Source organism: Psittacula echo, assembly GCF_963264785.1.
Source record: "Psittacula echo genome assembly, chromosome: 1".
Lineage (NCBI taxonomy): Eukaryota > Metazoa > Chordata > Aves > Psittaciformes > Psittacidae > Psittacula > Psittacula echo.
Window position 1 is genome coordinate 99,672,104 of NC_137735.1, and position 23,905 is coordinate 99,696,008.

At 44.2% G+C, this 23,905-nt stretch overlaps 1 protein-coding gene across 1 annotated transcript in view; it reads right to left on the bottom strand.

Moving 5' to 3' along the window:
• Positions 1-6,594: 6,594 nt before the first annotated feature.
• The window catches only part of MICAL3 (microtubule associated monooxygenase, calponin and LIM domain containing 3), a 127,508-nt gene continuing 110,197 nt past the window's right edge, over positions 6,595-23,905 (bottom strand). Inside the window, exons 35-37 of the mRNA XM_080614935.1 lie at positions 12,532-12,631; positions 11,472-11,545; positions 6,595-11,387 (exon numbers count right to left, since the gene is read on the bottom strand). Of these exons, the coding sequence (XP_080471061.1) occupies positions 11,203-11,387; positions 11,472-11,545; positions 12,532-12,631 (359 nt within the window). The 3' untranslated portion in view covers positions 6,595-11,202. The remainder of the gene's footprint in view (positions 11,388-11,471; positions 11,546-12,531; positions 12,632-23,905) is intronic.

Here is a 23,905-nt window from a genome sequence, read left to right on the forward strand (position 1 = left end):
CACAGGAACTCAACAAAACCACCAACCCGAAAAAAAAAAATCAGTCTTGTTTTTTCTTCCCAAATTCAACAGATGTCAAGAAATGCAAACAAGGAACAGCCAAATAAGAAGGAGAGATTTTCACACCAACCTACAGGGCAGCCTATTCCAAAGGCTTACAGTCAGATGTTCCACTCTACACATACACAATGGAAGTTCTTTGCCTCAGCCAGTCCCTAAACCCTGCAGGACAGTTATCTGTAATGACAGACAAGAGACCTTAAAGACAGGAAAATGGGAAGAGACAGGCTGCAGAAATTTCAGGGAACTAAGTGCTAGAATGTTTATTTTTATATAATGCATTCCCCCAGTGTTTCTATGTAACACAAATGGCAGACAGGAGATCACAAAGAGTAGGTATTGCAGAGCTTTACCCTAAAGAAGACTCTGAACAGTGTTAAACAATATGTAAATAAGTTGCCAAGGAGAGAAATAAGAATTGCATTAAGAAAATCCCCTTTTTAATTAATACCTTTTAAGACCTTATACTTCCACAGGCAGGTGAAAACAAAGTTTCAGTCTGATTAGTAACAAAGAGCTCCAACACAACACCAGTTGGTCTTCCCCACCAGTGGGCTTTTGCAAAAAGTCCTTTACCAAAAAAAACCCCCAAACCCCAACAAACCAAAACCAAACACTTTAGAAATAATTTCCTGTTGGGGAACCACCTCATTCCTTCCTCCCCCCCCCCTTAACCATTTTAAAAAAATAACAAAGCAAGTACCCTACAACAAGATTTTGGGGCAGATACTCTAAGAAACATAGCATGGTTTAGGTTGGAAAGGACCTTAAGATCATTTAGTTCCAACCCCACTGCCATGGGCAGGGACACCTCACACTAAACCATGTCACCCAAGGCTCTGTTCAACTTGGCCTTGAACACCACCAGGAATGAAACATTCAACAACTTCCCTGGGCAACCCATTCCAGTGCCTCACCACCCTCACAGTAAAGAACTTCCTCCTTATATCCAATCTAAACTTCCCCTGTTTAAGTTTTAACCCATTACCCCTTGTCCTATCACTACAGTCCCTAAGGAAGAGTTCCTCCCCAGCATCCTTGTAGGCCCCCTTCAGATACTGGAAGGCTGCTAGGAGGTCTCCACACAGCCTTCTCTTCTCCAGGCTGAACAGCCCCAACTTTCTCAGCCTATCTTCATACAGGAGGTGCTCCAGCTTCCAATTTTCCTGTGGCCTTCATCAAGAGTTGTCATTTTCACCCAAACTAAGCACGAACTTTCTGGACTAAGGTTTCAGTAGTTCCAGTTACTCCAAGACATGTACCTTTCTTTTTGGAGTTAAAGCTACAAAATACTGTGCTCTAGAAGAACCCCACCAGTTTCAGAGCCACTGACACTCCAGAGTGTCACCTGATCACACGAATTAACTGAACACCTTTCTAAGGAACAGAACCTGCTCACTCAGCTTCTTTCTACTTCACACACTACCCGGCTTCCCGCTTCAGCCTTCTGGCAGTCACCCAGCACTGGACATAGCCCTCGAGTCACAGGAACACGAACAACCACGAGTGCTGCTCACAGGCTAACAAAGACACAGCCAAGACACTCACCACCTTCACCTCTGTGGAAGGTAAGGGGACTGGAGAAAAGGCACACACTGAACAGACTCTATCAGCCGCCAGGTTTTCCTACAGATTATAGCACTTTTATCAGAAATCCTTGCTTTCTCTCTGCAGCTGCCACTCCCACATCCCTCTGTTACTGAAAAGCACAGGTCCCTCTGCAGTTGCTGCTACAGGGCTAACTCCTTATTCCCTGCGCAGCAAATATCCCTCCAACCTGAAAACCATCACTACAGACCGACAGCGAGATGTCTGGACTTTACCAAGTTGGACGAGACCTTGTTATGGCTTATGAAATACCACCTAAGTGGAAAGGAAGGCGGTCTGCAACAGAAACGGAAGAGGGGGAAAAGGGGGCTGGAGAGTGACTTGCCTACTGCGGGGAAAAGCAGCAGACGGGCTTGAGTACATACAAAGGCTCCATCACAACACCGGCGAGAGCAGCGTAGATAGATAGGCAAGCCAAAGACCGGCAGAGCAGCGCGTCAGAGCTACTGAAAGGTTGAGGGCAAGAAACGAACAAGAAAAGTGAACCGAACCGTTGAAGAGCACGGTCGGATTCAGCGGGCACAAAGGAAACGGGGGGCCTGCAGGGAGACAGAAGAGTTTCCAGCACCGATAAGAGAAAGCAGAAGCCCCACTCCGTCCCCCTCAGGGTCGCTTACCGGTCACCGCCGCTATCAGACCGATGGGGTGGAAGAAATAACCGGTAACTCAGGCCCCGGGGCTCCCTGAGGCGGCACCGCCGGGCGCAGCGCGCCCCATCGCCAGGAGCCGCGAGCCCGCCCCGCCACAACAGGTCCCCAAACCCGCTGCACTCCGCTCCGCTCCCCACTACCGCCGGAGCCCTCGACCGAGCGGGGGATGCCTGGCACCCACGTTTCGGTGGGCCCGGGGTGAGCGCAGGCCGCCGGAACCCCGCGGTGCTCACCCTACCGCCTTCCCGCCCTGCCCTCCCCCACACGCTGGCGGGCTAGCAACGGCGCTCGCGGCGCCAGGATCGATAAGTCGGTCGATCCCTCCCTCTACCCCGCGGAGAATGAGACGAATGGGCAGCCACAGCCGCAAACGGCAGCCGCATCCCCCCAGTGCTGGCAGTACTCACTCGGGCAGCAGAGGCTCTAAGCGGCAGCGCTCTGCTGCCTGCACTATAATGAACGGCACCAAGAGCCCCGCCCTAGCGGGGCGGGCGGGAAACGCGGCATGCGCGGCCCCGCGCGGCGGGCTGAGGTAAAGGAGGGGGGGGGTGTTGCCTTCTTTGCTTCCTCAGGCTCTAGCGCTTGGCACGAAAAGGCGGAGCAGGAGGCAGTCCTAGGGCTTTTCCCCGGTGAGCGGGGCTGGCGGAAGCCGGCGGGGTCACGTCACCGCGCCAGGTTTGAGGAAGGCGGTACCGGCTGTTCGCCTTCCCGCCCTCCGTCGGCGCAAGCCGGGGTGGGAGCTGTGAAACCGGCTCTGAACAGCGACCGGTGCCGGGGGTCTCCCCCCGCGGCACAGCTGCTTCTGGCGATAGAGCAGCCTCGAGGTAATGCTATGCCGGGCGTTTGGTCCCCGCCCCGGCAGGATTGTTCTGGAACTCGGGTGGGTTCCGATATTGTGCTTTTAGGCCAAAATCCCCTTGTGAGCCGTTTGTAGCCACTTATAGCCCAGCAAATAAATTTAGCTTTTCACTTAATACGAGTTTTAAGGGTTTAACAGAGTTTTACTCAAGTTTACTGCTATTTAATAAAGCCCTTTGTGGTAGTTTTGTTGAAAGCAGTGCTTACTTTAACACAGGTTTCTCATCATGCTTGCTCTTCTTCCTTACACCGCTGAGTCACAGTGCCACTGTGAGCCTTTGTTTTGCAACACAGAGCACGCCAGTGTTGTTTTGAATCAGAAGGGGCTTCAAGAAACTCATAGTGTTTCTTAAAGTTCCCGGGATTACCAAAAATGAAGCCCAAAGCAATTCTTGATTGAGGCTTGAGTCACGCTGGGCCAGCCAAGCAGGTGGCTTCGTGCAGGAAGTCTGTAGAAGGGAGTAACGTGTAAGTTCCTGATGAATTTTGTACATTTTAAGGAACTGAGGAGAAAGAAGTTAGTGTTTCAAACTGTTCAAGTTGGCCTTGGAAAGGGCCTGCTAGCCCTAAGCAGGCAAGGCACATGCTCTCGTCCTTCTGCCCAAAGTGTGTATGTATATATCTCTTTAGAGAAATCTGCACATTTTTGTTTGTTGGTTTCTGTTACAAGTAATACAGATTTCTTTATATGTTTGTATAGAAAATGTTAGTAATAAAAAAGAGGTGATCTTATCTTTCATTTACAGGAGACCAGGTGCTTACTGTGTCTGAGACGTTCAGAAAAGCACCACATACTCAGAAAGTTTGGAAATACCCGCTTATACAGTAACTTGCTGCCTAAAGGCATCCACACTGTTGCAGAAATGCCAATGGAAAACAGTTCTCTTAGTGGAGCTTGGTTTGGGCATGTGTTTTTTCTGTCCTGTTTTAGGTGCTGTGTAAAAGGATGCAGGCTAAGGAAGGAGGCAACTAAGTCTTAACTGTTTCCTTTGAGTGATACCTATAAAATGAAGCCTTCCCTCACTCCAGACACCAGCCGTGAACAGCCACGTGCCAGCACCATTGCTTTCACCCATTACCACCTGTAGGATCCTTGACTCTGGTAACAGCTCCGTTGCTGCTTGTATTTAGGATTTAGAGGAAGATGCATTCAGGCGTTCCTTGAATTCTTAAAGGGTATCTTCTCCAAGAATGCTTTTCCTGCAGAGATGTATGGCTAGGTAGCATCCTTACAGGATTAGGTTTGCATTCTCGAAAATGCAGGACTTAAAAATTCAATTGCTAATGTAGGCAGCTGTCACAGCACTCTTTGTAAGGACTTTCCAACAAGTGTTAAACACGAGGTAAGCCTGAATGCCAGGTTTTTCACCCGCTCTTTGCTACTAGTCTTAGGCATGACTTCCCCCTTGTTATTTTTCCTGACAAGTTACATTCATTGTCTTTATCCAGGCTAAGTAGCCGTGTAACATGATATGCATCTGTTCCTGCCAGAGAGGCTCTGCATGTTATTTACTAGACCCATTGACATACTTCTTCCTGTGCTGCTTCCAGAGCTGAGGGCATGTTCATACTCCCACCACAGTTACTGCTGTGCAATTCCTTACCTCAGCACTGAACCCAAGGACCTGAGGAGGGGTTACGATTCTGTGCCAAGGGGAACAACTCAGGGTGGGAGAGGCAGCTTCAAGGGCACGAAATGCCACACGCAGAAAGTGTCAAAGGTTCCTGAAGGCTACTTTCAGTATCAAACTGAAAGCAGCAGGTCAGTTTCCATTATAAATGGAAATTATAATTTCCATTATAAATGGAAACTGGAAGTAGCCCCATGCTGGCCTGCTGAGGCAGGATTTTTGTCAAGAAAAGGTGTCACACACACATGGCTAATCTGTGCAGGAAGTGTGACCCTCTGAGAGGGCCCTCCAGGGTTCTGAGTTACCAGCTGGGCTTAAACCATGACACAGGGCCAGCACAGTTCTTTGCCAAAGCAAACAGTACAGGAAGGTCTCCCTAGCAGACTGGTTGCTCTGTCCATAGCTTATAAAACAGCAAACCCCATGGACCCTAATTGAGATCGCAGGCTAACAAGTTTGTGGTCTAATTAAAAAGCCATGATGAAGTGTTGCAAGGGTGGTCTCCTAAGCTATAGATGGGAGGCAGCCTTCTGCCTCCTAGAGTGCAGTGGGTCACTTCCCATATATTCATTTCTCTTTCGGCACCAAGGGAGAAATCCTTGTGGACTGGCCTTTCAACACCAGAGAGATCCCTCCCAGCTTATCACACCTTTCTCCCCCTACTATTTGAAAGCAAGGGACCACAAGGACAGGAAGAATTGTAGGGTTTGAAATATTCCCAGGGAACTGCTGACCTACAAACCTGCACAAACAAAGGAGAGAGCTGCATCGCTCCTGCCACATACGGCACAACCTGCTATCCCTGGGGTCCAGGCCGCAAGGGGAAACCCCAGGCCCATTATCTCCCCTGTTGCCATAATAGGTCTGCTTTAATCCAGCCTCCTTAGCACAGGGTGATTTGTCCTTTGTTTTGAAAATGGCTGAGTGGGCAGGAAAACAAGACTCATTGTTTGGGGTTTCCCCAGCTGGGATTTCCCACACCACCCTGTGTGTTTTCAGCCTGTTAAAAAAAGGGCACAAAGTGTTACAATTTCCTGACAGGAGTGCTGCTGGCTGGATGTCATTCCTCTGGACTTCAAGCTTCTGCCATTTACTGGACCCAGCGCCCACCACTTGAGCTGAACCTCCCACCCTTTTCAAACCAGATATACCCAGATCCCTTTTCTTGACGTGTGAGTTGGTGAAGTTCAACCTCTGAATCTTTCCAGCTGTTCAAGGGGCACAGCTGCACTTTGCTTAGCTAATCTTCCTGAGCTGGCACACTGGAGTGCTGGAGGCTTAAGCCAACACAAAGGTGTGCCACTGACTCCTTCTCTCACTGAATACTGCTGTGCCAGTGTAAGGTGCTCATCCTAGTACCGTGCGCTAAGGAAGTGAGCTCCAGCTACAGGAATTAAATCCTAGCTGCTGCAATTCAATTTACATTACCTACACCCCATCTTGGCTATTCATTGCAAGTTCTCTGCACAGAGAATCTGAAGAAACAATGTAAACTATGGAGAAAGGAAGTGCATGTATTGGGGATGTATCAACATCCAACTGTATCTCATATAACTCAGATGGGCTCTGAGCATTCCAGCAAAAAAGAAACTGAAGTCAGGCCCTTTAACACCTGAGTTTTTATCTCATCTCAAGATCACCTTTCCTCAGCTCCCAGCTTTGGCTTCCTTTTTAATCATCAACTGTAAGAGTGAAAGCAAAGGAAACAAACGGTAACTCCACCAACAAAAAGAAAAAATAATTAATGAATTTATTTTTTTTTCTTTTTTTTTTTTTTTTTAGTTCAGTTGGCCATCTGAGGTGCTAAAATCTCAACACCAATGAAGCAAGTGTGCATAAAAACAAACGATAGAACACAACCAAACAGAAGAAAACAGGCTGGAACAGAGTTGGGTTTTTTTTTACAGGTAGGGTAATATGCTTTTCTGTTAACACTCCATACATGCCAACCGTAAAAGCCTTGAACAATCTGAATATCAGAGTTCACTTTCATACAAAAGGGAAGATGCCAAAGCAGATCCCTTCAGCTGGATTAGACTTCACACACACACGCATGCACGCACAGATACAGAGTATTTAAATTACTGCGATGCCATCAGAACATGGCATCCTCCCCTTCACATCTGCTCTCAGTGACATCCTCACCTGCCCCGCTACCCTGCCTATAGCAGTGCTCTGAGCAATCCAAAACCAGGAAGATTTGGAAAGCTTCCAATCTCTGTTATTTTGCAGCAGTTGAGAGCCAGCGGTCTCTTTTCTCTGTGAACTATATACAGGCTGGTTTTTAGTATGCTTTAGAGTTCTCTTTATTGCAGACAGAGATGACTGAAATTCCCATAAAGCCCTATTGCGGCTTCTCAGTTTGTACACAGGAGGTTTTCTAATGCAACACCTTTCTCATCCACTGGTGTCTGGTGTAAACACTTGATTGAAAACTCATTTTAAAAGAATGTTAACCAAACAAGGTGTAGCTGTGAACATTTTCTCACAAAAGGGAACTGCTGGCTGCTCTAGAACATGCAGTCTACACCATGTACAATACTTCATAATGTTCAGGATTAGGATGTATAAAAGTATTAAAAACCACCAGAGTGCACACAAGTGTGGCGACTAGCTCTATGCAAGCACTGTGTTCTAAGAGAGGCCTAGGCATTGCACAAAACTCAGATTCTCGACCGTGGGGGTAACCCAAGGATCCACTGGTGTCTTCACATACAAACAAATATTTACATAAAATGCAGAGATGGATAGAGAGGAGGACAGACTTTTAAAACTTGCGCTTTGCTCTAAAATTATGTTTCAGCAACGCAGTTTGTACCATGCCCTAGCGAGACCATGGGGTGTTGCTTAACTGAAAGGAGGAATATGTCTGGAAATTGGAGCTGAAACGTCTTGTTTCAGGGTTAGTTCTTTGAAGCTCAGAATTTTACAGCCATTTGTGAATTTGAATGAAAACATGGTTAAAAGGAACAGAAGGGATATAAACCAAAAATGGTACTGTGAAAGCAGCAGGTCAGTTGTTTTGGCAGTCCTCACTCCCCCATCCCCATTTGTCTTCCCTTCCCTGCAGGAAGCGGTATCCCCCTCCTCCCTTCCCACAGGGGACTGAAGTACCTGCCCCATCCTCAGCATGCCCTTGTCATAATGAACACAGGTTAGGTTCCAAGCTCAGCTCTCCTCCGGCCCATGTCCCACTGGGACAGATGCCCTCGTGTGCCCACTTCCTGGAAACTGAGGGCCTCTGGCACTCCCCTCATACGCAAAATGGATGCACGTATGTCACTGAATGCACATGGCTGAGTCATGTACTGCTGCACACCTGGGCAGCACAAAGAGCTAGAACATCCTACTTGGATTCTTGTACAAATAAGGAATCTTGTGGTCACAAGAGCCTTCTTCAGCTTTAAAAATACAAAATTTGACTTAAAAATATTCAGATAGTAAAAAAAAACAAGTATCTGATATGCAAGTCATATTCTTAAAGTGCAACTGAACAGCAAATACAAGTTGTGCCTTTTACAACCATTTTGATATAAAAAGGCCTTTTAACATTCCCTTCCATGTATTTTTAATTAATGTGTGTGCGCGATGTTAGCTCTTCATTTTCATTCTCACTGCTGGAGGCCTTCAGCATAACCTAAAGAATTCAGGTTTTCCTGTGCAGTAGGGCATTACACCCTCAAGTGGTATCATTCTTTGGCCGGCATCCCTCAGCAAGAAAGGGAAAAGTAATGATCTGGTATTTCTTCTTCAGGATTTCTTTTTGTTCTACAGCTCACATTCAATGATCTTTTGATAAAAGTTAGATGTAGTCCATATACCTAGTGCATTATGAAGAGGACTGAGGCCAATTCTCTGCCTAAGACAACTTACAATAAAATTTATCTAGCTTCCCTCTTCATTCCCTCCTCCTCTCCAGCTTCCACTGGCCCCTTCAAATGCAGGCTAAAGTACCATTGCCAATTTCAGTTGTGCAGCTGGCCCCTGCACTGGCAAATGGGGGGAATTCTGTTCGCGGGACAACCTGTTGGTAAGCCAGCACTCTGTGATGCTGATGTAGCAGGTTATCACTTGCTAAACAGGGACAGTAGCACTGCTTGGTTTCATGAGCATTTGGATTTAATTTGTAATGCCTTTGCAGAAAACACTAGGTGGGGATAAAAAGGAGGACACTTGAGGTGGAAAAAACATGTTTCCAGCTGAGTGAACCAGCACCACTCAGAGTCCCTGGGGACAGTCCTACACATCCTTCTTCAGCCTGAGGTATGCTCCTGAGTCAGAGGTGAATTCAAATTGCAGAGCCTGGCTTACAGAAGACCTCTTTGAAGAAGGTAGAGCAAACAGCAAGAAACCATGCAAAATTCTGTCCTGGGGCAAAAGAATAAAGGATGTTCAGCTGTGCTTGGGTGCCTTGCACCAACAACCTAAGTTCAAACTGAAGGAGTCAGCACACTGTATGGATACACTGGGGAATGGGACACTTCCTAAAGGACACTGGGGAGCAAGCTTAGTACTTCTTTACCAAGAACATAGTCAGCATCCCAAGAGGGGAAAACCTCTTACTGCATCCCATTAAGGATGGGACGCATACCCAATGCACAGCACTATTCCAGCTCTGCGGGACAAGCTAAGGGCGCAGTGTGCTCAAGGAGTCTGTCAAACAGTGAATGGTGCTGAACTGCTCAGTGCATATCCTGCTCATTGCTTAATGTATGGTTACAGTCAGTACCCTCCTGGCTGAAAAGCAGCAGCTTTTCTAGCTGAGCCAACAGCTTCTTCCAGCAGATGCAGCAGGAAATGTGCTATTTTTGTTTTCATGATGTCCCTGTATCTCAGGAGTCTGAGGGTCCCCTCTTTCAGTGAGAAAGAGACATATGGGATACTTCTACCTCACAGTTTTGGCTTTCTTGTTACAAAAATGTAAAATTTAAATAAATTATGGGTTTGTTAGTCCAACAGAGGGAATTCTGGGATGCAGAAGAGAAGTATGCTGGGAACACAAGGATTCTTACCACTCCATGACTGCGCCGGATTTTGCATCCTTGGGCAGGATGCATCTGTGGGTACATAAAGGCTGCCCTTGCTGTGAAGCAGGGACCAATCCGCAGTAGTGTCTTTCTCTAACAGAGTTAAAACACTCCCCCTCCACAATCAAATATGTGTAACAAATTATTAATAAGAACACTAATAAATAACCACAGGTAACAACATCCAGTAATTTAGAAGTGGAAGTTGTAGGATGCAGCAGGCACACACACCCATCACTCATCCTTTTTTTTTTTCCTAAAAGATACAAAAATGAATCTTCTTTCAAGTATTAAAAAAATAAGTTAATTGACAATAAAGGGTCAAAGTGACTGAGGGCCCAGGCAGGTCTTAAGCTTCGTTTCCAATGTGCAAAAACAAAATACAGAGGAAAAAAAATAAAAACACTGAAAAGTCTTAATGGTGGTTCAGTCACTTAAGGGCTTCTCCTCTTAGGGGCCTAACAGCCAGGGAATGCTGCCTGGTAACACCCCTGCCCCAGCACACACCACTGTCCCACACAGTCAGTATTTTCCAGTGTCAAAACAGTCATCATAACAAAAACAGAACAAAGAAGCCCACCAGCCTCTGAGCTGTGGCCATGAAGACTAAGGCCAGCAGTAGCTGTCTCTCCAGTGTGTAGCGAAGCAGAAGGGCATCTTCCCTCTCTCTTCTTCTCCCCTTATTTCCCCACAAGATGATTTAGGAGGCTACGATAGGGAAAAAGTCCTCTGATGCCCACATCTCTATAAAAACCAGGAGGCAGAGAGTTCCATCACGCATACTAGTAGTATCTTTTCTGTCTCATATTTCTTCATATCTGTGCATAATGATCAACTGCAGGTTTCTTTGGTGGGGAGGAAGACTAAAGCAAAGAAAGTGTTGCCTTGGGCTTCTGGAGCTCTCTTGGACAGCTGACTCCATTTTACAGGCTGCTACAGGCTGCTGTGGTTTTCCAGAGAGGGTTGCCACTTCCCTCCCTTTTATTAGCACTGGTATAGTAAAAACAGGAAAGGAATGGACTGCCATAAATCCAGTTAAGGGTACTTCTTCCCTTAACCTCCTTCCCCACACATGGATTATTCCTCTCCCTCCTACCACACACAAAAATAGAGTCCATCGTATAGGACCTCAAGGAGACTCCACAGTCTCAACTCATTATCTTCAACTTGGCTTGCAGACAAGTAAAACTTAAGCTTCTGGAACCAACACACTTATCAAAAGGCTTCTGAGTGCTTCAAACCAAATCCCTGCATGCTGTTGGACCCTTCGGAGGTTTCCCCTTCAACATCTTCCTATCCATGTAATTCTGGCGAACTCAGGGTAGGCCAACTGGACAACACACACCAGCAGAGGTAAACATGTCAAGCTCAGGACCAGTTCAAGCTAAAGCCTTTGGAAAGCATGACTGCCTCCAGGTCCTTGTCTTCCTCTTTTTCTCGAAGCCGTTGCTCCTCAAGGAGAGCCACAAGAGAATCTCTCTGCTCCACTACTTCTAGCATCTCATTCAGGATCCTCTTCTCCTCTGAGAGCTCTGCATCTGTCTTCAGATGATCTACAGAGAGAGCAAAAACTATTAGCATACACAAGGCCGGAAATACACACATACAGTCTATAAAACATTCCCTGTTGCTCTCACCTTCTACTGCCATCCTCTCCCGGAGTTCCTGCTGTAATCGGCTCTGCCTGTCTTCCAGTTCTAGCTCCCGAGCACTGGAAGGGAAACATCAGGAACTCAAGTTCTGGGTATATTAAAATACGACATACATTGCTTCATACCATTCTCAATTTCTGATCCCCCTCCAGATATCTGCTATGTATCTCACCAATCTGTTTTGGAGCAACTCTTAAAATACCTAACATATAATATGTATTTTTTAAAGAATTAAATGTACTTTTCAGCATCGCAGGTTCTTTGCCTTCAGCTAGGAAATGCCATGCAGAAAGTTGAAAGAATTATGGGTGGGATTAAATCTAAAACAGTGTGAAGGAACAAACAGATGTGTAATACCTCTGTGTATCTGCTGCTACTTCCCACTCTAAAGAGAAAGTGACTTATCAACTAAGAGACACGTCAGGCCACTGCCTTTACAGATTCCCATGCAGACAACACCTCTGGGCTTTTCTGACACAGGCACTAAGACGTCAGCTTCCACACTGCCACAGTCAGCTGACATAGTCAAAACCAGTTTCAGTGAATTTGCAGCATTGGGACTGCGAAAGCTCACAATTCCATTAACAGGAAAAAAGCCTCATCCCCTGAGCCCAAATGAAGGGCACTGGGGTCTCACTCCAGGCAGAGATGAGGGCCCCATGGCAAAGGTGACTGAATTAAATGCTTCCAGCTACACTTAACAAAAGCAGAATCTATCAGAACCAGAAGGAGTCACACATTATTTCTACAGAGCCAGAAAACACTTGCATGAACAAGACTTGTTTTATCCAAAACCAGCTTGGGAATGGCTCAGAACTTTACACATACATCCATACTTCTGCATGTGCACAAATAATTGGAGCTTTCATTTCTTATTGCTATTACTCCTTCTACTACCACTTTTCTGAAATGTAATTGGATTCACGTCTCAGCTAAGAATCAGCCTATGATACTGCTGACCTCCCAGCATTATAAGGGAAGACAGTACTGACAGATCTTCAAACACTATTTCTAACAAAATCCCCCTTTTGAAGCATTCACTCACAATATCATCAGTTCGGACTCGTAGCGAACCAAGGCGTTCTTCTCCTGCACCAGCTTGAACCACTCCTGCATCAGCTTGGGATCATCCTTCTTACCCATGCCTGCCAAAAGAGAAACCTGGTAAGTGTTCAGGTAACGCCCTGCAATCCTTACAAGCCCAAACTGCAATAACAACAATGGGGCAAAATGTGCAAAGAAAGCCGAGCAAGATGCTGCCAGAGCACTCCCAAGACGGGTCCATTCAGTTTGCCTAGAGCACATAGAAGAGTCAAGTCACCTCCAAAAGGATTCTCTTCTCTTTGGAGCCTGATTTTTATCTGTTTTTCTTTCTGATTTTCTTATGATTGCTTGTTTCTTCCTAACTCTTACTGCAGAAAGCCCAGATTTCTGTATGTATTCCACTTTTCTGTTCATTAGAAGAGCTTTATAGGTCCTCACATGCCAGCTACTTAAATACATGCTCATCAGAAACAGATTCAATTGCCACTCCATGTGTTTTGCCTTTATTTTCTTCAATTGCATGTCCTCAGTCTTTTCCTTTACTGGCCACAAGTAACATCTTGACTTTTCTTTATTTCAATAGCCCAATAAATCTTTTCTGACTGCTCCTCCTAGCCACACATATCTACCCATCTTGAATATCCCCTCTGCAACAGTGAACACAGAAACTGCTTATTTGCACATCAGCACTGGAAAGAAGAGGAATCCCCAGAGATATTTGCTAGTATCAAAGCAGAATAAAAATACCTCAGGCCTTGGCCACCTACTACAGAAATCTTAGTTGGTATTTCATTCATTTTAAAGCTAACTCCTAAACTTACTCAGCAATCCTATGATGAATCCCATCTCTGTCAGGAGTTATGTGGAATAAATTGCAGAATGCTGTTCCCAAAGCTTTCTGTTGATATTTATCAAACACAAGAGCTTACCAGCGAAGCTCCTCCCAGCAATCTCCTGGCCTGGGCTACCGATTCCACTCAGAACTACCTGCAGATGAAAGCTGTGAGTTGTATCAGACGCCATCAAGAACAGTAGCAACACGCCTGCCTGCATGGAAGTGGAGGCAGCAGTAAGGCCTCAAATCAAGCTCAACAGCATTTTTGGGTTGCTGCATCCATCAACTTGCACTGCACATAACTAAGGCATCCTAAAGCAACTAACATCCCTGTCTGTTTGTTATTATGGATAACATACGTACACTTCCTACATCAAGAGTAAAAACTCTCAAATAGTCATTTTGATGCTAAAAATAATCAAGCAGCAAGCTTACTATTCAAATTTCTGGAAACACTTCACAAGTACCACGCTAATGGCTAATGGTTAATTCCAACGTGTGCCCCACCTCCACCCTTAGGATCTCAGAGAAGCGCAGGCCTGAAGCTAGGCAAAGGAGACCCTGCAACTCCTGTCAAACTGTGCCTTAAGCTGAGAATATCTGCCTTTGCAAAGTCAGAAGAGCAGGCCGCTGGGGAATCCCAGACTTCTTGTACCACCCTAAGAGCCTCTGGCTCCATGGACTTTCTGTGGTGTGTTGCTCAGTACAAGCATTCCTTTCTGAGCATCTCTGCACAGTATGCCCCTGTGGCGACAGGAGAGGGAAACTGTACATGCAGATGTCCAGTGCTATGGCGCCATGAAAACACTGGGAAGCCTCCCCATCCTTCCCAATGCCAGGATGCATAGAAAACAAATGCCTCTAAGAAAAAGCCAAAACCACAATGCTACTGACCTGTGAAATAAGTAAGTATTAAGTATTTTTAAACAGCCAATGAGTAGAGGAATAATGGGAGGATTGGAGAGGGAGCACTGACAACTGATGTGAGGGAGACCATGGAAAGCAGAGTAAGTGGTTAGCAAAATTACACCATGAACACATATAAACAACCCCTTCCCCCATGCCTTGGCAACGGAAGCTCTACAACACACTTCATTTTGGGACAGTTAAAGAATGTGCTCAGCAAGACAGATGAAGGGAAACTGTTCTAGCTTGAGGTTTGCTGGTTTTTAAAGTTCAAGGATGATTTTGCAAACCAATCCTTATAAAGACACAGTATTCCTTTAATCCATATATACTAATTAAAAGGCCATATTTAAGGAAGCAGATTGTCTTCCCTTACCCCACCTTCTAAATAGCTTTCAGGAGGAACAGAGAAATTGAATCCACCAAATGAAAACAGAAACTGGAGTGTGACATACCTGCTCCCACCGCTGCTGCCCAGTGTCCCTCCCAGTCGCTATACCTTCCCTAGCGCACAGCTGGGACTAGGCAAAAGGGATACTATATTCTGTAATAAGTTGCCATAGGCTCAGAAAAGCTGTTTACCAGGTTGCTACTGAGAAGGCTGGTTTGGGGACACAGCAAGAAAAGAGCTAGGGACAGGGCTGGGGGCTTTGTGTTCATTAGCTGACTAGCGCTACTACGACAACCCAGCTGTGGTCAAGGACAACAGGGAGCGTGTGAGGTTACGTTACCTTCATGGGCACAGCAAGGGCAGAAGGAGAGAGGTCTACGACGTGGTGTCCCGGCATTGGGCTCAACTTCAATAGGACCAAACGAGGAAGAGGAAGGAGAGGAAGAGGAAGTTGGAAGTGGAACGGAAGAGGAGGAAAAGGAGTGAAATAAAAGACAAGCAAAGGACAAAAAGCGTAAGAGTGAGAAAGTAAGGAAACACAAGAAAAGGAAAGAAAAATACAAGAAATGGAGAAGCAGAAACAAGGGATACAGTCTACAGATGAATAATGTCTCTAATAAGCACAGATAACGGGTCAGAGGTAGGCTGAGATACTGGTGAACTCTTATTGAGCTGCACAAATACCAGGCAGGAGGTTATCATTACTGTACTTTTACCTAACGTACATTTTCGAATCACAAGGTCTTTAACTGAAAGGTTTGTGAACAAGATGTCAGGATGAGCAGAGACAAATATTTAACCCCTGCTGATAAATGTAAAATTTCAAGCAGGGTTACACAAAGTCTCACCTGCATGCATAAGACATCAGCTGTAAGCAGCCACCCTACCTTAAAGCTTTATCAGGACCATGCTCTTATCACTGTGGCAGCATCCACTGATGGTAAAAGTGTCCTTTTTAATGGGAAATAATTTCTTCAGACAGGGAACATCACAGAGAGAATCTGATTAATGTGGAACCAGCCTGGCAGGTTCTGCTGTGTCAAGTACGGTGACTACACGTGTGCTCAGCTGGACTGTTGTGCTTTGATAAAAAAGTGATTCACATCAGGGTCTACAGGGGCAATGACCAACTGAGGACTTTGCAGAGTTAAAATGATAAATTTACAGCTCTCCCTTGACATTCTCATTTCACAAAGCATTTTAAAGCTTACAAGTCCTGTTAGTATCTGTATCAGCTATACTTACTAATACTGTTAGTATTAGTATCAGCTGTACTTAATGTTGCAGAGATAAACAGTATGAAATAACCAACATCACTAATAGTTACAGGAGACTGCATGCACCAGAAAGGTGATGAGCCTGAAACATCAAAGCTAGCAGTATGGTAACTGCTCTGAATGCTCAACTACATTTATAAAGAGGAGGCATTTCCGTGTTGGGAACTCCACAGCAATAACTTGGTCAGAATAACGCTTATTTTGGAGAAGTCGTCATTCTGATATACACGGGTTGGAGAAAGTTTTACAGACCCAGACTACTGGTGAGCTCGGAAGGCTTTAGAAGGGACCATCACAGAACTAGACCAGCACACGGAGGACAAACTGAAGTGAGAAAGAGAACACATCAGCTTCAAAGCCTGTGACTGAGCAGTGTGGTTCTCTCAGACAGGAAGAAACCTCAGTACTGGGAGCAGGAAGGGGCAACATCAGGAGAGGTGCCACAGTTGGCCATGTGACAGTTACAAATAAAGCATCGTACCAACGTTAGCTGACAGTACCAGGACTTGAATTATAGTTGTTCTGAATTTTCCAACTTCTTCATTTAAAATTAAAAAATAGTAGGGCTTTTTTTTTTTTTTTTCCTATGATTGCCATTTCACAGATTAGGTTACAAAACAAAAACAAACCAGAAAACACCCAAACTGCAAAGTCACTGTGAAGAATATGTTTTCACATAAAGCAGAGCATGTAGTGCATGATGCCTACCATATTTTTTATTTCACATCTTATCTTATTCAACATTAATTCTTCTGGATAAGCTTTAATACTGTAACTTGGCCTAACCACTGTTTTTGGGGGGGTCAGGAGATGGGCATTTAGCTGTATGTAAAAATCCACTGCTGCTCTTCAGGGTTTGAGATTTTATTCAGGATTGTGGGGCAGGGATGGGAGGATGTTGCTAACTCAAATGCAGCTATGCATATAAATTTCGAACCATGGACATACAGACTTGGTGAGGAACTCCCAACTTGCTATATTTGATCTGTAAATAAGTACCTGGTGTGTGAACATACCATTCATCTTATTGTGACATGGCCACAAACTACTAACTGTAGTCATCAGCAAAATGGTCTGACACTAGGAGAGATACCATTCTTGGCCTTGAGTAAAAAGCCACAGGGCTTACACAGCAAAGTTCACTCCATGCAATTGTGTTTTCCTCCTTTGCTGTTAGTTGTCCTATTTTTTAACAGAAATACTATTCTCCCACTCTTGTCTAAGGAAAGTCTGTCCTTGAATCAAGTTACAAAGCCCACGGTATCTCTAACAGTCCTGCTACTGGAAATGCTAACATTACTTTTCAGCAAGATAATGAAAATAACCTATACCATTAAGATCCTTTCCAACTACTCCAGATGGAAATTATAGTTGCATCAGTGAACATATGGTCATTACAACCGCTTTGGAAACAGCTTCTGTGCAGACCAGGGTAATTAGCAAGGCTTTAAAAAGTGTTCCTTATGTACTGGAGGTCCTAAGACAGAGCTAAGTGCAATTCCAAAACTTATCTCCTATAGTTCTCTAAAGCTGTAAAAATTATGATCTAAAAGTGTCATAATCTGAAGCTACAAGTATTACAGAACATACAGTGCAGTAGAATTGTAAATGATTTTTTAGAAACTCCTTTCAGGTGATAGTCACAAAAACTGCCTCTCCACCCTTGCTAGTAAAGAGTATCACATGTGGTACAGACACTTAAGCAGACTGAAACAGGAACTTGCTAATTTTAAGAGAAAAACTATTTTATATTTCCTGAAAGGGAAAAATATTTTTCACTGACAGGAACCAACCTTCAAGTGTCACATGTTTCACTATCCGTTCAGATGAACTCTTGGCACTAGGTCATCTTAAGGTCCTTTCCAACCCTAACTATTCTATGATTCTAAGAAAAGGCCTCTTTAGCTATTTCAGAAGCAGAGCCAGGGGGGAAAATTAGCAGATCACTCGATGAATGGACAAAGCGTTCCCTCAGCCAGCTGACAACTTTAGACAGTGAATGTATCATCAGCTCCTTCACATTCCTGTTTATTCACATTCAAGGCTCATTTTTAAAAAATACAACTTCAGAGCACGAGCTCTCACTGTGTATGTGTATGCTGAAGGACAATCCTGGGAAAAGGCTGAACTCCTTGTCCAGTACTATCAAACAGGACAACTATAACAACACCCTGTTTCACAATACGGTGTTAAAGCCTATCTCATCTACTTTGCCTTTATCACTTGTCCAATCACGTTATGGAAATCCTTACTTGTCCTCTTACTTCTCCCAATGCCATTACTAATCCTGCAGTAAATATTATTCTTATATTATTGGTTAAAGAAGAGGAATCACAACCTCATGGTCTCATTAAATTAAAACCATGCTCATCCCAGCAAAGCAATTTTCCTTGCCATGGAGTCGGGGCCAGATGGGAAAAACTCTTTTGTCAAGCAAATTAAAAACATAAACAATCTCCTTTCTGTTTAAGTCTCTTCCACCACCAAAAACCCAGGCCAGGTCTGGCGACACAGGTTTTCATCCACAGCATGGAACAAGCACTGCTGGCAGCAGCAATACAAGCTACCCACTGCCCTGCTGAAGCACTTCATTTGGAAGGAACTGAAAGGCAGTAGAAGAACCATTTCTGTGACTATTCACTTTTTAGGTTCCCTCTGTGCTATCAGCAAAAGTCTGAGATGTGACTATAGCTTCTGGATAGAAAATCACCACTTTTTTTTCTCAGAGAGGCAAACCTGCCAACAGACTGCATTAATAATAAGCTGTGCCACGGGCCAACTCTTCTGAAGGTGTGTAAAGCCTGCAAAGCAGAGGCCAGCAGCCCAAGTGGGCATGTGGGGTGATCAGTACAGAGCTGGGAACTGCAGCTCCTTGAGGAGTGTGCCTCAGCTCCCAAGCACACTGAACATCCTGGAGAGGTAGAAGCTCTGCCTGGCAGATTAGCTATCTGCTAGACATCAGTAAGGTGACTGGAATTATTTTTCCTCTGTGAAAAGAAGCCTTTCCCAGATCCTTCAGGGAAATCTTTCATGCAGCCATGACAAGAAAGATCTTGTTTGTCATAGCACTCTTGAGAGACTGCAGACTGCTACGGTGGCGGAAACCAAGAGCCAAGGCAAGAATAAACACCATAGCTCCAAAGCCTCTTCAAAACAAGGAACAGAAATTGTATAGCCTCAGTGGAATATACCTCCCTTTTGATGCAGGTTGTTCCTTGTTACACAAGCTACATTGGATTGTTGTCATCTTTTTCACTTTTCATTTACTTGTTATTTAAAGAGCAATACTTCAGACTGGTTTTGTCCTTTTTTGCTGTAGCTACACAACACTTCATAATATGAAGCACAGTAGTAAAAATGATCGCTCGAGATGAAGAAAGCACAGCAGAAAGGTTGGGGTGGCAGACACCATTATCACCAAGCTATAGCTCACACTGATCCTCTTCACTATTTGCCCATGCACTGTGGTATGAGAGCTGTGGTAACTTCTGAGAAGTGGTGAGCCACTCCAAATCAAAATGATTTTTTACAGATACACCAAATGGTGTCACATCCTTTGCAAGCTTTGCATCCAAAGACTTTAATTTCTATACTGTTGACTAACCACAGCAGTTTGGAAATCAGCACTACCAGGCAGGAAATCCAGCTCTAAGGCTAATCTCAGTTCTCTGGAACCATTATGCTGGCACTTGACCTCACAAACTGAGAGCATGACACTTCAGAAATTTTTAATTCTACTACAAATTCTTTCACTCATTCAGTGGGCAGACTAAAAGCTCTGATTTTAAATCAGTGCTTAAAATAAGGATCATTTCACATGAGATCAGTAAGACAACTGTGCACTGATGACAGGAAATGACCTCTTTCCCACCTTTTAAAAATCAGTTATGTCAGAATCAGTAGTACTAAAAAATTAAGCATTCCAACTCTACTGTTTGGTGAAGCTGTTCAGCAGCAGTGTTGTAAAAGAACAAGAAAAGAGAAAGCCACGTCTTGGAGAACAGCATCCGCACACCTGCAGGTATTATAAAGTTGAGGGCAAGGATTGTGACAACTATCCTATCAGCACATCACTCAGTGTGTCTGACTTAACAGTTTACTAAAACTGGCAAAACAAGTATCCGGTAAAGTACAATCACTAGAAGAAACCCGGGGAAAACTCTTAAGACCACTGAACTGTCACACAAACTGAACCACACCTTTATTTGTTCAGCAAAAGAGAGGAATCAAAAAAAAGGTGGGGAGAGGAAAGAAAACTAGGGAAAGCAACAGCTCAGCAAGATACACATACAAATGGTGGCAGAGAAGTGTTCTGCTTCTGCTAGACCTCAAGGCACTTCGAAATGCAGTCAGAGTTAGTACAGTCTTGCACTGACCCTCTCTCCCCAGACTGTTTGTGTGTGCAGTTGTGACAGGTGTGCAGAAAGCAGCAGGTAAATGGTGACTGCTTGGCTTCCAGTACCTAATGAGTACTCTCATTATACTTAACAAGTATATAATGAAGTATATACTTAACAAGTATGTAAATGCTTATCAAGTGCTCTTTCCTGCTCCACATTTACAGCAAAGAAAACACATTACCATTCACTTCAGAGGCAAAAGCAGCCCCAGACTGTGAAAACAGTGTTTATCTCACAACTCCACTCCTCTTCCAGGACAACCATGTTTGCCAATCACAAGAATAGCACTGTTCCCACTTGAGTATATCAGACTCCGGCCCTGCAGAGTTAGATCTGCAGGTCTTTAAAGGACCTACTCAGCACAAGTATTTTGACGAAATTTAAAGTAAAGCTGTTGGAGACTATGCTTTAAACAAACATTAAAAAAATCCCAAACCATAATCCACACTTCCCCCCCCCCCGTTTACCTGTTGTTCATAAGGCTCTTGTCAAGAAGGAAGAACTTATGTCTGAAATCAGCACTATCAAACATACCAGCTCTCTTCCTTACATCCCTCTTGCCTGTCTCAGCACACTCCAGCCAAGAGCAAAACAAGACGGGAGCGTGGGACTGTTTCCCCAGTGATTCCCAGCTGAGTGCAAGGAAAAGGAAGCTGCTCATTTGGACACAGAGGGAACAAGGGAGGTACTTTCCACAGGTAGCAGAGCAGCAAATGGGGACAAGGAACCGGTGGGTAAGGAGGAATTGAGGCTGGGATTAACTAAGCAAGAAGACTAAGAATGCAAATGACTGAAGGAGAAGAGAGAATGGAGAGGGTAAGAAAGGGTAAGGGGTGAAAGAAGGTGGCAAATTTGTGGAGAAGATATGACCTACAGTTTTCCAGACAAATAATGCTGGGTAGAAGAGGGAGCAGAGCCCAAACATTTTGGAAGGAGGCCAGAGGCAGGGGTTGAGACTGTGGGGACTGAGTCAGTGGGAAGACCAGGAACAGTGAAAGACAAGGAACAACTAGTGAGGAGGAACAGGTCTGAAGGGTAAATACTAGGATTTCTTTTTCAAAAATGTAGGATTAAAATTAAATGCCTGAGAAGCAGAAACTGGGACTGAGAGTGAAAATGGAGATGAGGTAAGGAACTTTGGATGGAAAAGGACAGGATTAGGGCAAGGACTATTCCGAAAGAGGAATAAAAGGGACAAAAAGTGTACATCCACCAGACCACTGCATCTTTCCAGTGTCTGGCTCAGAATCCATGTTTTCAAGTCTCACTATTCCACAGCTGCCAGCAAACATCTGTGAAATTCACTGACTGTGTCCCATTTCCTCTCCATAAGGATCTACATAAAGGATGACAACCTAGCATTGCTACCAGTTATTCCATACAGACATGGAGCAGAGTTCTGTGCAGAAGATCTAGAGGTTATAAATCTGTTGATATATCAGCTTAATACAAAATCTTAATTTCAGTTGACTTTGCAACCTTTGCAATGTTCTCTTAACATAGCTGCATATCCGATATACACACAGGAATAATTACTCAGAATTGAAATGTGACCATCTGTAGTGTGAAATGAAACATCTGCTTTATGGCAACGGTACATGACATTTTACAACAGGAAGAGAGGATTATGGCATCTGAGCAGAGCAACGGAGGTAGTTAAGATAGCCATGTGCAATACTGCAAACTGGAACTTGACCAAGGATGTCAGAAGTCACCACTCCCTTGCAGAAGTTGTTGCGCAATCTGTAACAACTAAATGAAACGCAACTCTCATTAGTGTAAAGAACATCCAGAATAAGTAAATGGCTTAAATCATTCCAAAATTATCACCAACTTACAGATAACTTTTCAAAGTTTTTTTTGCCATTCTGCTTACCATTCTACTGACAGCATGACTCTAGAATCATGCCCGTGCCTCAGAGACACAAGTTGCCAGTAGCATAACATAACTGTGCAGTCATCCTAGCTGCTTAGAGCACTCAGCAGGACCATGCAGCCACATGGTGCTCCAGGGACTTTAATGGCACTCTGCTAGATACAGCATCCTGCACAGACATGTTAATTTTGAAGCTGAGCTCTAAATCTGACACTGAGCTCTAAATCTGACATGTACCCTCAGAACAATGTATATCCCTTCTGGCAAAAGTGTTCTGGCAGCCCCAAAAGGAAATATAAAGCAAATTACAGAGGCAACAATACTATAAAGCCACTTACTCCAGGCAGGCTATACTGGCTCACTGCATTTAAAGGGATACTGCCCAATACAGGGTTTTCAAGTTCATTTTGAAAAGGTATTTTTGAGATGAGCAGAAACTTGATATAAGTTTAAAATATATCAACCATTTCTAAATAAATGCGAACATTGTCTCTGACTGTTGGAAGCCTCCGAGTCACCACATAAATAAAATCAGCCTGTTCCAGAAGATCAAAAATGACCACTGTGGGATGACTGTCCGAGTTCAGAGAAATGCAAAAGGCAAACGTGCAAAAAAGATTAGCAATAATTTCAATTTTCAATTAAGATTTTCTTCAATACAATACTTTGAGTGACAGTGTCCCTTTAAGCAAATATTATTTTGCTTTTCTTAAAGCCTCTATTAGTGATTTTGATGGGATAGCTGTCTCTAAAGAAGCATTAGGAAGAGAAGCGGGAGGAGGGAGAGGTATAGTGGAAATAGCATTAAATGGGGATAAGGGTCTGTTAAGTGTAATTCAGCATCAACCCTTTTACAGCTCCTACTCTATCCACATATAAGTGGGGGCCAGCCCTGACGGACGTAACTAGGAAGAGGGTCTCAAAGTTTCCCTGCAGAAGATATCCTAGGAAAGGATGGCAGAGGAACTGAACAGTGAATGAAGCACAGGGCTAGCAGCAGACTATCACATCAAAATTACCACAGGGGAACTGGGCAACGAATTAGGTCTACTAAGGAGGAAAATCTTCCATTTTGAAACTTGAACTTAGGTGGGTATTCTTAGCTCAAGTGAATGATCTTCAATAAAAGCCTATTGTGTCAGGACAATCTGGAGTCATTGCCAACAGACAGCTACAGGCAGATACTATGTGGGACAGCCTTCCCCTGGAGAAGTAAAAAACCTCAGATAGTTAAAAGCCTGAGCAAGATTGCTTGAAGGATAAAAAGCAGAACACAATGAAATCAGGGGAAGACTTCTAGTGACGGGTCTTGGATCTGGCCTAGAATGTGTGGATCTTTCACTCTGTGGAGCTGGACAGTAATGCATTCCCTCAACAAAAACACAGCTTAGATCAAGGAACTTTATATTCTGAAAGACAAAGGAAATGAGACCCTCAGATGACAAGGCAACCAAGCAGAGTTTGCCTTCTCTTCAATCTGCTGACAGATGTGTCCATTTTATAAGAACAGATTTAGGACAATTAAACTAGCAAAGGGAATTCTGATTTTCAAGATGGGCAAGTGCTAAACAAATGCTGTTTGCAACCCAAAAGTTATCTGCCTACTAAGGGATTCAGGAAGTAACATTAAGGAAATGCAGTGTCATGGTACAGAGTGATGACCAGACTATAATCAGTAAGTGAAAAAAAA